Source organism: Procambarus clarkii, chromosome 22 (assembly GCF_040958095.1).
Source record: "Procambarus clarkii isolate CNS0578487 chromosome 22, FALCON_Pclarkii_2.0, whole genome shotgun sequence".
Classification (NCBI taxonomy): domain Eukaryota; kingdom Metazoa; phylum Arthropoda; class Malacostraca; order Decapoda; family Cambaridae; genus Procambarus; species Procambarus clarkii.
In genome coordinates, this window is record NC_091171.1 from 40,285,749 (window position 1) to 40,300,690 (window position 14,942).

Here is a 14,942-nt window from a genome sequence, read left to right on the forward strand (position 1 = left end):
GAGTGTAAATCTAAAAAACGGACTGTAAACAGATATACCTCGTCCTCGTTCATTGTAAACACCTTTGATTGAAAATCGAACGAGACGCATTTAAATCTTTAGACAGTTAACGGCTCTCGAGACCGTTGGGAGCCAATTTTCGTTTTCATGGTGGTTGAGGGTTACGTGAGGCGGATCAACTGAAGAATCTTGTATCATGTTAGCACGCAGTAGGATACGAGAGGGCAGCCCCCTCTCACAGCAGGACAAGAGAGGGGCAGCCCCCTCTCACAGCAGGACAAGAGAGGGGCAGCCCCCTCTCACAGCAGGACAAGAGAGGGGCAGCCCCCTCTCACAGCAGGACAAGAGAGGGGCAGCCCCCTCTCACAGCAGGACAAGAGAGGGGCAGCCCCCTCTCACAGCAGGACAAGAGAGGGGCAGCCCCCTCTCACAGCAGGACAAGAGAGGGCAGCCCCCTCTCACAGCAGGACAAGAGAGGGCAGCCCCTCTCACAGGAGGACAAAATAGGGCAGCCCCCTCTCACAGCAGGACAAGAGAGGGCAGCCCCCTCTCACAGCAGGACAAAGAGGGCAGCCCCCTCTCACAGCAGGACAAGAGAGAGCAGCCCCTCTCACAGCAGGACAAGAGAGGGCAACCCCTCTCACAGCAGGACAAGATAGGGCAACCCCTCTCACAGCAGGACAAGATAGGGCAGCCCCTCTCACAGCAGGACAAGAGAGGGGCAGCCCCCTCTCACAGCAGGACAAGAGAGGGGCAGCCCCCTCTCACAGTAGGACAAGAGAGGGGCAGCCCCCTCTCACAGCAGGACAAGATAGGGCAGCCCCTCTCACAGCAGGACAAGACAGGGCAGCCCCTCTCACAGCAGGACAAGACAGGGCAGCCCCTCTCACAGCAGGACAAGACAGGGCAGCCCCTCTCACAGCAGGACAAGACAGGGCAGCCCCTCTCACAGCAGGACAAGACAGGGCAGCCCCTCTCACAGCAGGACAAGACAGGGCAGCCCCTCTCACAGCAGGACAAGAGAGGGCAGCCCCTCTCACAGCAGGACAAGAAAGGGCAGCCCCCCCCCTTAAGGGCGTCCCAGTAAACCGGAGCTGCTGAGTCATGCGGGTATTCTACCCGACGGGGTCCTACCCTCATTTACCCCCCCCCCGACCTCCACCCACACCATCACAGTTTACCATCACCATCAAACATCACAGTTCACCATCAAACATCACAGTTCACCATCAAACATTACAGTTCACCATCACCCTCAAACATCACAGTTCACCATCACCATGAAACATCAGTTCACCATCAAACATTACAGTTCACCATCACCATCAAACATCACAGTTCACCATCACCATCAAACATCACAGTTCACCATCAAACATCACAGTTCACCATCACCAACAAACATCACAGTTCACCATCAAACATCACAGTTCACCATCACCATCAAACATCACAGTTCACCATCACCATCAAACATCACAGTTCACCATCACCATCAAACATCACAGTTCACCATCACCAACAAACATCACAGTTCACCATCACCATCAAACATCACAGTTCACCATCACCCTCAAACATTACAGTTCACCATCACCAACAAACATCACAGTTCACCATCACCCTCAAACATTACAGTTCACCATCAAACATCACAGTTCACCATCACCAACAAACATCACAGTTCACCATCAAACATCACAGTTCACCATCACCATCAAACATCACAGTTCACCATCACCATCAAACATCACAGTTCACCATCACCATCAAACATCACAGTTCACCATCAAACATCACAGTTCACCATCACCATCAAACATCACAGTTCACCATCACCATCAAACATCACAGTTCACCATCAAACATCACAGTTCACCATCAAACATCACAGTTCACCATCACCAACAAACATCACAGTTCACCATCACCAACAAACATCACAGTTCACCATCACCATCAAACATCACAGTTCACCATCACCATCAAACATCACAGTTCACCATCACCATCAAACATCACAGTTCACCATCACCAACAAATATCACAGTTCACCATCAAACATCACAGTTCACCATCACCATCAAACATCACAGTTCACCATCACCATCAAACATCACAGTTCACCATCACCAACAAACATCACAGTTCACCATCACCATAAAACATCACAGTTCACCATCACCAACAAACATCACAGTTCACCATCACCAACAAACATCACAGTTCACCATCACCAACAAACATCACAGTTCACCATCACCAACAAACATCACAGTTCACCATCACCAACAAACATCACCATCACCAACAAACATCACCATCACCATGCAAGAGGCATCACGGATCATCACTGTCAGCGGGACTCGGCACATTAGCTCATTGTCTCAACGTTAAAACAAACATTGAGCTTCATCACTAAACACATTTGCATAACGAAATTTCTTAAGCAAAGGAAATCAAGAACATATCACGTTATATAAAACCTTCCGGGTGATCTCTCCTATATATATAATATATATATATATATACCTAGTTTGAGATCATCGCAAGGTTGAGTCTGCCACAGTGAGTCAAATTCACCACTTTCCAAAAAAGGGTCTTTTTTAACCGTACAAATTGTATGAAATCCATTTTAAATATTTGTATGGAAAGGTCACAGGTATCATTGTGGTTGTGGTGATAGTGAGGGTTCCCGGGTCACAGTTGAGGGCGGAGTATAGTGAGCCGTAGTGGGTTGATAATTGATGGTTCCAGCACCGGGAGTGTCCGCGCCGCCTGGCCAGCCTAGACTGCCAGTCCCAGGCCTTGGTGGTGAAGCCCAGCCGGAATAGTGTGTTAATATTTGTACTGCTCGGAGCCTCACCCCCCGCCATTGCTGACATTTTCCACGGGCGTCTTCCAGAGTTGGTTGCGCTTCGCCTCCAGTCCAAGCCCTGTGCTGGCCTTCCAGTCCTTCTCTTGTGATGTTTTCCCATTCCGCTGCAGATAATCGGTTTTGCAAAATTGCGATATTCTCTCTAATCTCTTAAAAGGTGCACTTTTTCACGAGGATAAATTGGAATTAAACAGCGGAGTGTTAACGCGGATAAATCTCCATAACTTTTGGTATACCTCGTACTCATTGTTTGCCGTCTGACCGCCCGCATCTCGCCAGTCATCTGGGTAAACCTAGACGCCCACACGGCATTCTCAACGATACAGGCAAGTCGCTCCTCACGCCGCTATCGCTCGTACAGCACCCTTGTCTGGCCTAAACCTGACCGAAGATGACAAAGGTCTTGCCACAACTCTCCGTATGATAAGTATATACGTTGTAAGTATTGTTTCCTCCAAGATTAAGGGTTACAAGCGGGAATGTTTGGGGTCACCGCGGCTGCGCTGAGCGAACGCCTTTCAGCGAACGTTAACCTGACGTTGCACGTCTGTCGGTGGGGATTTGTATGATTCATTTCTCCAGTGTACTTGGGAAGCACCTGTTGAATATCTCTGCACTTGACTCGTACTGTAATGCTTAACTGGCCTTCGAGAAGGTTTCCTTTCTTATCTCATACTAACACTGAAGGGTTCTATAGTATTTTAAGAACGTTTTGTATATATTTTGCAAGGGAGGACCTTTTTGCCTTCCCACTTTTGTTTGCTCGCGGTTCCCTTGCGTGAGTCTCGTTTTGTCTCATTCCTCCCTCTCTTGTTCAGCCTTTCTTCTGCCGCTTCACAACCTCCTCCACCTTCCCTTTTGCTTGCCCCTCACTGCTTGTTGATCGAGGAAGGTATTATTCCCACGCCGGCCGCTCCTTCTCCCCTGTGTCTGGGCTCCCATGCCAGCACTGAAGGCACTCTCGCAGTCGAGTGCTCTTATTGGAAAACAAGTTTGATGTTCTGTGATTCTGTAATTTACAGCATTTTGCTTGAATGTAATTTACGTGAATGCTTGATGTATATAAACCTTTAATAAACCAATATAAACTCCGGGAATGTTCGGAATGTAAGCAAGTGTTGTAAAGGCATGGAGATAAGCTACATCTTTTCACATCAAGAATTATGTTCAATAAAACTTGTCTGAATTGTGGAATGGCATTGAGTGTTGCTGCCTGTACTGAGGGCGACAAGCGTCAACACCCTGGAGGTGTACCAAGTGTCTCAGGGGCCAGCAGCACCATCACCTCGGCCGGTCACAGACTGGATTTGAATGTCATGACCAAAGAGCCAGAGCTCAACCCCCGCAAGCACAATTAGGTGAGTACATCTGGGGGTTGATATCACGCCAGACCTGTCCCCTGAAGCCCATATCAAGAGGATAACATCAGCAGCATATGCCAGGTTGGCTAAAATAAGAACGACATTTAGACACTTGTGTAAGGAATCATCCAGAACTTTGTATACCACATATGTCAGGCCAATCCTGGAGTATGCAGCCCCAGCATGGAGTCCATATCTAGTCAAGGATAAGACTAAACTGGAAAAGCTTCAAAGGTTTGCCACCAGACTAGTACCCGAGCTGAGAGGTATGAGCTACGAGGAGAGACTACGGGAATTAAACCTAACTTCGCTGGAAGACAGAAGAGTTACGGGGGGGACATGATCATCACGTACAAGATTCTCAGAGGAATTGACAGGGTAGATAAAGATAGGCTATTTAACACAAGGGGCACACGCACTAGGGGACACAGGTGGAAACTGAGTGCCCAAATGAGCCACAGAGATATTAGACAGAATTTTTTTAGTGTCAGAGTGGTTGACAAATGGAATGCATTAGGAAGTGATGTGGTGGAGGCTGACTCCATACACAGTTTCAAGTGTAGATATGATAGAGCCCAATAGGCTCAGGAATCTGTACACCTTTTGATTGACGGTTGAGAGGCGGGACCAAAGAGCCAGAGCTCATCCCCCGCAAGCACAACTAGGTGAATACATAGGGGCCTCACGGCTGAGTGGACAGCACTCGGGGGTCGTAGTCGTAAGGGCCCTGGTTAGATTCCCGGCCGAGGCGGAAACAAATGGGCAGAGTTTCTTTCACCCTGATGGCTCTGTTCGCCTAGGAAAAAAGAACATAGAAACTGTATTGGAGGGAACCTAAACATCGATTCAAATGCGTTATGTGAGTTTTCCTCCGAGGCTAAGGGTCCCCTTCTTCCAGCCAGAGGTAGTACTCCGTTCTCGTCCTCCTAAGGCTTCCCAACGTCAAGAACTGTCGTGCTAAGGTGCCCTCTCCTAACCTACCAAGAGGACCCAAAACAGAAAACGGGACAGAATGTAAATTTCGCGAGCCGCTGCCATTTTCTAGTACGACGATTTTTGCCCTTAGGTAACGTATACGTCAAAATCTGACGCTCAGTTAGGAAGACTGGTGGCTGGTTAGAGGATGGCACCTTAGCACGACAGTTTCTTGTCGTTGGGAAACCTTTGGGCTACTGGAACAATATCTTCCAATGTGTTCAGCATTTTAATGGTCCCCATGACGTAAGCCTTGTTATGCATGTTGAAATGTTAGTCCTAAGGTCCTCTACCCTTCTTGGTATCGTTAAGACTAGTCCACTTCAAGGCCTATATCCGTCACGTAGGACCCGGATGAGTCAAGCTGCTCATCTTTTAACAAATTTGATGGTTTGCCCGAAACGCTATGCGTATATGAAACGCTAGGCTTTAGGTATTGTATGTACTAGCTCTGTCTATAAATCAATCAGCATGTTTGTAACTACATCTATGTATGTACTTTTTCTAAATAAAATATTATTATATTTGACGTATACGTCTGCCCGAAACGCTGCGCGTGCTAGTGGCTTTACAAGACTGTAATTACCATATTTGTATCCTCACATTCCTTATGTACATTCTTGTATATGCATAAATAAATAAAATAAATAAATAAATAAATTATTATTATATTATAACTTCCTGGTCTGCGCATCGATCCTAAGCCGGATCAGTTCTGCGCATCTTGGAGCGTGGCAGCGACCAACCCGCAGATCTACAAGCTTCCCGCTTCGCTAATTTTAAACAAGAGCGATGCTCACTTACCATGCAAACAGCTGCACGTATGTTGTGACGTGATGAACAGTGCGGTTCTAAAACCTATACCGGTATAATTCATTGTGTCGGGGGGGGGGGGGGGGGGGAGCAGGAAGCCAGAGTGTATTCATACACGTTAGGCTTATATGAAAGTCTTCCCCCCCTCCCTTGGTCGAATTACTGACCCAAACTCAGCATGCAACCCCACAACAAGGACCTAGGTGCGCCCAGAACCATTAGGTGAAAGGAAATGCGCCCAACCATTTGTCTCGCCCGGGATTCGAACCCGGAATTCGCGATGGCGAGTCGACAACGAACCCGATTGTATTACCAGTAGGTTAGGTTAGGTTAGATTAGGTTAAGTTAGGCTAATGGATAAATCTACAAGGGCCGTGATGAGGGTTCGACCTTACGTCCAGGATGATCACCAGACGCGCCTTAATCGACTGAGCCATAACATGATCAAAAGAAGTAAGGGCGAAGAGGTTGAACAGCTTGTTGGCAGAGCCCGGGTGCATTGGGAAATTGTGTAAAACCCAGGTTTGTGTCTCTGAGAGACTGCAGGATCCGTGTGAGAGCAGTAGTAATCCCGGTTGCAATTCTTTTAACCATGTCGTGGCTCAGTCGATTAATAAGGCGCGTCTGCGATCCTGGACGTAAGTTCGAACCCTCATCACGGCCCTTGTAGATTTATCCATTAGCCTAACTTAACCTAATCTAACCTAACCTAACCTACTGGTAATACAATCGGGTTCGTTCTCGACTCGCCATCGCGAATTCCGGGTTCGAATCCCGGGCGAGACAAATGGTTGGGCGCATTTCCTTTCACCTAATGGTATCCTGTATTTAGTAGTCCTAGATACAGCAGTGTCGTAGACGTTGAGACGGGGCTTGGAGCAGAGCAGAGAGCTGAGTGTGGCTGGAGTCGCGGAGCTCTATGTGGGAGAGCGTTGTAGCTTGATGAGGTCGTAGTCTGCTGTCTGCTCTGTGTCGAGGCTGTAGCATCTTGGGTCGATTAGAACTGTACACGCCGAGTGCTACATTGTTGACTGGAAATTGTACTGCTTTGCTATTCGATTGATTGATTGATGATAAAGATTAAGCCACCCAAGAAGTGGCACGGGCATGAATAGCCCGTAAGTGGTGGCCCTTTTGAGCCATTGCCAGTACCAAGAGCTGATACTGGAGATCTGTGGAGGTGCGACTGCACCCTGCGTGACGGGAGATGTCTTCCGATGTTTGCTATTCTCAAATCGCTTGCTTATATACGGTGACTATACCTCACAATAAGATAGGAGGGTGGAGAAACCGTTACCTGTAAATAGGGATAGGATTATAGCTTGTGTAGTTAGTGCTAATTAGTTATGCCATTAAGATGATGAGATAATGGAGCAAGTATAAGGCTTACTCGCTACAGACCTGACTCACTAGAATCACCTAAGACCTTAATAATAATAAACTACTACTACTACTACTACTAGTAGTAGTGGTAGTAGTAGGTCTCTTAACATCCTTCAGTCTCTGGAGACTATGGAATTGCACTCTGGTTGCTCTCCCGGGTTGGTTATGTGTTGTATGTGGGTGCTGAAGTTGAGTCTCTTGTCTAGGTATAGGCCAAAGAACTTTCCATCATTTTTATTGCTGATGTTAACATTGTCTATCTGAAGATGAGTTTCATCCAGCTTGTACATAGATAGAAGATGAATTACAAACATAATGTTCGATTTCTAGATAGAGCTAGTACATACAATGCCTATATAATGCCATTAATACGCACAGCGTTTCGGGCAACATTGAAGCCTTGTACGTAGGACTGATAAATTTGGGACAACAGAAACCTCGAATTGACACGGGAGTACTCGCGAACCTAATTCCAGCATCTCTAATTCGAGAGATACAAAGATTTGTTGGAAGTGCTAAGAACAGATAAGAAGTGCTTGGCTGCGAGACAGGAAGTTATTACTGTTACAAAGGTCTGAGACACTGTCAATATTTTCTGGTCATTCTGGAATCATCAGCAAGTGGTACTGGCTGTGACGTATTGCATCATTCACGCCAGAATTAGTTATGTGAAAGACAAATGGGGGTAGAATCCACATGAAATGGACTCTGTTACCGTCATTTTAATTGTGTTGTATTTGTGTCAAGCTTCAGACACGACCATGTTACAGTTGTGTCTTAAAGAGTTGAGAGCAATTAAGGATGATAAAGAGTCACTCGCAATTAATGTATCAAGTTTGGAGACTTGTACACATTTCAGTGCAAGAAACAAGGCAAATGGTTTTGTCTGAAGGGTAGAGGCCCACCCAAAATATAAGCCATCGCCCAGTGTCAGGACAACATGGCAGGGTGCAGTCACACCTCCACAGATCTCCAGTATCATCTATTGATACTGGTAATGGCTCAAAAGGGCCACCACTTATGGGCTATTCATGTCCGTGCCACCTTTTGGGTGGCTTAATCTTAATCTTCATCAATCGTCAGGACAACTGCACTTCCAGCTGCACCCGTGGGGCGGTATAGGAAACTATCAAATTTTGTAACTAGCTCGTCAAGAATGTAACTTGCTTACCTACAAGTGGAGCAAGTGTGGGTAACCTATATGAATGTTAGGGTTCAGTCCCTGAGTCCCTGGACATCCCGTCCTCACACTAGGCTGTTTAAAGCAGCGGCCGTCCTTCCCAGACGCATTCATAAATTTTAACATACTGTGTATTCAAAATAGTTTTGTTCTCATATATATAAATAAATATTATTATACAAATTATATGTATAGTTAGGCTTAGGTTAGGTTAGATGTTAAGGTTCTGTTGGAGATTATTCACTAAACTATTCAGTTATGCTTCTTGCTTCTTCCATCCCACACTCCATTCCCCTTTTTACTTCAAATACGTGCGTATTATCCACCCAAACACACATCCAACATACACACCTATTGAAAATACACATTTTACCATCCCAAACATGTTCTAACATGTTAGACTAAGCTCACAATACACCCTTAAGGCACAATTAGGTGAGCACATGTAGACCCCGAGCAAAAACATTTTTCACTCTTCGGCCCGGGGGGGGGGGGGCAGTCTGGGGTGACATTGCCCAATCACTACCAAAACCAATTCACTACTACAGAAATGGGGAGGACAGGTTTATTGACAATGACACAGTAGTGTGTGAGGAACTCGAAAAAGAGTTTCTAGGTTTTCACAGTAAAGCAAGAAATGCCTGAACTGGGAGAGGGAGTGTTAAATCAAGCATCACTGGGAAAATTTGAGATTACCAGTGGCGAGTGAGGTAAGGAAGCATTTGCTGAAGCTGGGCATAAAGGTTATTCCTAACTTGCATACCATACAAGGTGATGGAGAAGATTGTGAGGAAAAAACTTAGTAAAACATCAGGGACTTTGTAGCAAATAATCGCCATGGGTTCAAGAATGGTAAATTTTGCTTCCCGGGTTTAATAGAATTCCATGGCCAGGGGCCGGATTCAGGAAGGTACTTACGAAGGTTTTTCCTCTTAGCTAAGAGCGTTTTCCGTCTTAGCGCCTTCGTGACGGCTACGTCCGTATTCAATTAACTACCCTAAGTGGAAAAATCTTCGTAAGTTCATTCCGGGATTTAAGTGCAGGAATCTGGTCACCATCTGTTGACCGCACCTAACCCCATTTTCTGTTCCCGGGTGGAAGGCTGTAGTCTTAATGACACGTATGGTTTCCTTTGTATTTTATGATTTCTTTCCTCAGAGGTGATGTGAAAGGTACGTTGGATGGCTTAGTCCACCTGGTGTGGCCAGCAAGGGCAGTCCTGAAGAACGCAAGGCTTGTTTCCGTCAAAACCTGAAGGGCCTGATCGTTGAAGACTGAATTGTCTGTGGTAGCTAGCGAGCTATTGGTGTTGAAAACGAGGTATCCCGAGTGGCACAGTTTTTTTTTTTTTTTTTTTTTTTTTTTTTTTTTTTTTTTTTTTTTTTTTTGAGATATATACAAGAGTTGTTACATTCATGTACAGCCACTAGTACGCGTAGCGTTTCGGGCAGGTCCCTGGAATACGATCCCCTGCCGCGAAGAATCGTTTTTTCATCCAAGTACACATTTTACTGTTGCGTTAAACAGAGGCTACAGTTAAGGAATTGCGCCCAGTAAATCCTCCCCGGCCAGGATACGAACCCATGACATAGCGCTCGCGGAACGCCAGGCGAGTGTCTTACCACTACACCACGTAGACTATGTTCGTTGTTCTATGTTCGACTATGTTCTATGTTCACCACGGAGTTATGTTCGTTGACGAGGTGTAAGTCCATCTGTCCTCAAAGTTAAGGCTTGTTAACAGTTAAGCCTTGAGGAAGCCAGCCAGCGTGTTGCTAGAGAAAGGTTTGAGACACTGATAATACTATGGAAGACTGGCTCGTCAATTGTTGTAAAAGTGGACTCGCCGGCGTGACTACCTCTAGAAGAAGGGCACACAGAAGAAGCCCTTACTTGTGTGTTAGTTAGCGTGTTAGGACTCACCATGTAGATCAAAGATCGTAGTATTTTTGTAGTGTCCTGTGGGAAAATGACACGTGGGGTGTCTTCGGTATTGTATGTACATCTGGGTGTATGTTTCCTGTAAATAGTTACTTGTATATATTATGGAAGTACATTTAGTAATGGATTTGTCTAGTGTTGTTTACCCCCCCCCCCCCCACTCCTTTAACGTTTTGGTTGTCTATAACTGCTCAGTTTTTGATAACGTCCACAGTTACAGCCCCGCTCCTGTGTCAGTTAAGTCCACTATGGGCTCACCATAGCCCGTGCTACTTGAAAAGTTTTGTTCAGAGTAGATGAATCTTAAATAACACAACATGATAATGTTACCCTGACTTGGGGTTCGTTCTGTGAAGATTAAACAGTAAGGCCCTACAGAAAGAGACTATAAGAACCAGAGTTACAGGCTAGATGAGGTGGGTATAAGGGAGTAGAAATAGCCTAATCTACTCCATCCCTTTCAGATGTATTTTCTTGGCACAATAAACATACTTGAAGTGAGGCGGTTACAACAGGTGACAAAAATTAGACAAGGGTGAGCAGACTGGTTATTTTTGGACAGAAAACCTTTGACAAGATAACATATAAGAAACTAGTGCATAAGTTGGAGGAGCAGGCAGGACTGAACAGGAAGTGCTCCCGTGGATAATGGAGTACCTAACCAAACAGAAGACAGTGAATTACTGTGAGGGGCGAGATCTCAGAGTAGTAAAATATCACTAGAGTCCCACAGAGTTCAGTTCTCTGACCAATCCTGTTTTTCATATACATAATGTAAATATTCAAACAGGATACTTATTCCACTCATGTTTGCTGATACGTAATGCAAAATCAAATTATGAAGATGATCAAGACAGCAAGAGGAACAAGATAACCTTAACAAACTGAAAGAATGGTCCATTAAATAGCTAATAGAATGTAATGTAATTAAACTATGTGTAGGGAGCAGAAGTTCAGGCACTAAATGGGAGAGGAAATCCTTCATGAAACAGTGAAGTCCACATGAAATAATCAAAAGTCCATGTAAGTTTATTATCAGCGGAATATTCATGGTTGGCTAACATCAGAACTGCATTTAGGAATTTGTATCAAGGAATCATTCAGAACCTTGTACTGTAAATCATACATCAGACCAATCCTGGAGTTTGCAACTAGTGCAGAGTTCAAACCTTTTCAAGCAAAGTTGAAGTTGGAAAAGATTTGAAGATATGCCACCAAACTAATCCTAGAACTGAGGTATGTATAAGTTACAAGGAAAGGCTACATGAACTGAATCTCACATTGATGGAAGACAGAGTTAATAGAGACAAGATTACATATACAAAATAGAGTAAACTAATTAACACAGGTGGAAACATAGTACCCAAATGAGCCACTAGAATGAATTTTGTCAGTGTCAGCCTAGTGATGTGGGTGAAGGAAATCTCTACACATTTTCTCACTCGCTCTTGTTAGTACCTAAGTGCCCGCCAAACACACACCGAAACTACGACGTTGGTACAACGTTCGAACAAGTTTTAACACCTCCTAACCAGTTATAACAACCAATATATCAAGTTGTAACAACGTTCTAATACGTCATAAACACATTAAGCCAAGATGTAACAACTTTATTACAAGTTGTAACAAGCGGAAAATAGAGACAGTTTCGGTTTGTGTTTCCAGGGTGGTACCCAACTGGAACTTTAATCTTAACTTGTAGTACCATTAAGATATCTAGAGGTGGTTCACCACTTCATTTATGTCTCATAAGATGCAATCCACAGTAGCATTAGTGGAGACACCTATCATGCCATGGAGAATGAAGGCATGACCTAATTTATGTAAGTGTATTAAAACTAAAACAAATTTTGGATGTGACCTACATCCTTTCTTGAAGTACTGTATACAGTTCAGAACATTGTATACAAATATAAATTTGATCTTTTTTTAACATTCAATAGCGTTAGTAGTAACCTTTCATTCTCACTCGGATCACGATTTAAACTCTGGGTCTCAAAACAAATAGAGTACTTAGCTTGCAAATAAAATTTACTCTTTATATGCAATTATTTGTTATATACAACTCTGTAGAGGTTGTAAATAACTTATGGAGTTAAGAACTATGGCATTTGTTGAAATTAACACCAATATAATTGTAATCATAATCACTGGTGAAGCCTTGTAAAGTACTAAATACAATAGTAGTCCTTTATTATAATTATTTATTTGTTGCATACTGTAAATACAGTACTGTAATTATATTATGCAAATGTAATATTCATCAGGTTATTTTTTTTTTAATCTCCAAGGCAGTTAATAAAGGAGTGAGAAACTTTATTCTTTTATTCAATCACTGTCCACTGAAGGTGCGAACCTCCTCAATAACAAAAGTGAATAAATCATTGACATATACAGTATCACCTAATGCCACATTCTCAAGGAAACAACAAAAAAAAAAAAAAACATACTACCTGTATTATTTATCTTATATCAACAGAAATGTAGTCCAGTACTGATATTATATATACTGTATATATAAAATATTTTAACTCAAAATGCAAGTACAATAAAAATTCACACAAAACCTTGTTAGGTGCCAAGAGATTTCAAATACAAATGGAAACCATTTCTAATTGGACAAAAATCCTATTTAATATTTTTGTGTAACTTCTCAAAGTAAATCAACCTATCTTTTGCATAGCTCATTTATGAAATGATTTAGTGCCCTTAAAATTATCCAAAGGTCAGATAATTATTAAAGCACTAAAATCTGTTCAATACTGTACAATAATCTTCCATAATTTAATATACGTTATCAGGCTTTTTTTTTTTTATTTAATATACAAATTCAATTCTTTCCAAAGGATGCCAGTGCATTCAGAATATGGTTAAGACATGAGACTAAATCAGACTGGTCAATTATTTATCAAAACAAAATATCACAAAAATACACAATGTAGCTGTGACCAAATCAGTTAAGTATAATATGCTGAAGGGAAATTACTCCTAAAAATGTAAGATTACCATATAACATACAAATTAATTCAACATATACAAAAAAGGCATTGGTTGCAGTTTAATTAATACATGTACTTGTGCATACAGTATCAAATATTACAAATATGAAATATACATAAACAATACCAGTGCTAATACCCAGACAAGTACGGAAAATGCAGCGTTTTAGACAAACGAGTTCTGTCATTAGGTTCACATTCACTTTGCACATTCGTCCAAAAATGTGCCCCATCAAATTTAGTTTTTAATTATACGATCATGGATCTCAGTGCACTTGAAAACAAAGACCAGTGGACAGCCTGAAACCAAACAACTCCACATTCCATCCTACCAGTGAATTGATTTAATTGACAGTTGACATTAAGCTAGGCATAATTTTATGATTTGTGAATGAGAAAAAATTAGAAAGAAACCCGGTTAACTTTAAAGTTGAAATTCTGGAAGTGTTAAAATGAACAATTTAGTTCACAGTTGGATAATCTTGCCTGAATTTGACAGAAACCACCGAGACGTTCCCTTTACATCTTAAGCAAAGCAGCAGCCACGTAAATGGTGCAGAAAGGTCACGTTACGGTACTTCTTGAAACTTGATCTACTGAATTAGTTACATTTTCCATAATGTTTACATGTTTTTTACCATTATTGTTCAATCAAGATCAGAGTTATACAGTAAATTTCGATATGAATAACTTAACATGATTAAGTTTAAATTTATGGTCATACACACTTCATTACACATGCATCAATATCTCTATATCCCTGCAGGCATTTGTTGTTTAAATGCACTGGGGGGCTTCCATGATAGCCACCCTGATCATTTATAATTATTTAAGCATTATATTGTGCCAAGAGTCACAAAAGTTTAATAAATAATGAAAAACGACTCTTTTTGCTCAGTTACGAAATAAAAGTTGAGGAACTATATCGACATGTTAATCTTCAACATTAACTCGGCCCTCCTAACCAAATTGTGAGCATAAGTAAATACTGCACAATAGTTTTCAGCAAATGTGTCAGGACCCTGTTTTCAAAGTTTCTAACTTGTAGGCCATAATACAGTATATACACGGTATTACTGGTGGATAATTAAAACTATGTATCAAATTATTTACATAAGCAAAGTCGAATCCTTGCCCGTCGAGTTAATGGTTTTGTTCACATAAAATATTACAGTATTAACTGATAAATGCACTCTCCTTAGTTTAATGCAGTCCGTAGTATAGTAGAGGCTCAAAAGTACTGTACCATTGACACCATAATGTGAAGACATAATAAAATATCTTATAGTATATCCACTCTGATATTGAAGTGTCTCATTACTGACACATTATTAATGGCTATATTCTTGCTTGAAGACTAGCACAGGATAACTTTTCACCCAAAAGATCGTTTGACAGTTTAATAAGACGAG

The 14,942-nt window shown here is 42.6% G+C and overlaps 1 protein-coding gene across 1 annotated transcript; it reads left to right on the forward strand.

The window, feature by feature from the left end:
• The first annotated feature begins 1,280 nt into the window (after positions 1-1,280).
• On the forward strand, positions 1,281-2,378 carry LOC123749188 (uncharacterized). The gene has a single exon (XM_045731294.2). It carries the CDS (start codon positions 1,281-1,283, stop codon positions 2,376-2,378), a length of 1,098 nt encoding a protein of 365 aa, XP_045587250.2.
• The last annotated feature ends 12,564 nt before the right edge of the window (positions 2,379-14,942 follow it).

Coding starts and splice junctions, on each gene's coding strand:
- LOC123749188 (XM_045731294.2), top strand. CDS start 1,281: ATGAAACATCAGTTCACCATCAAACATTACAGTTCACCATCACCATCA.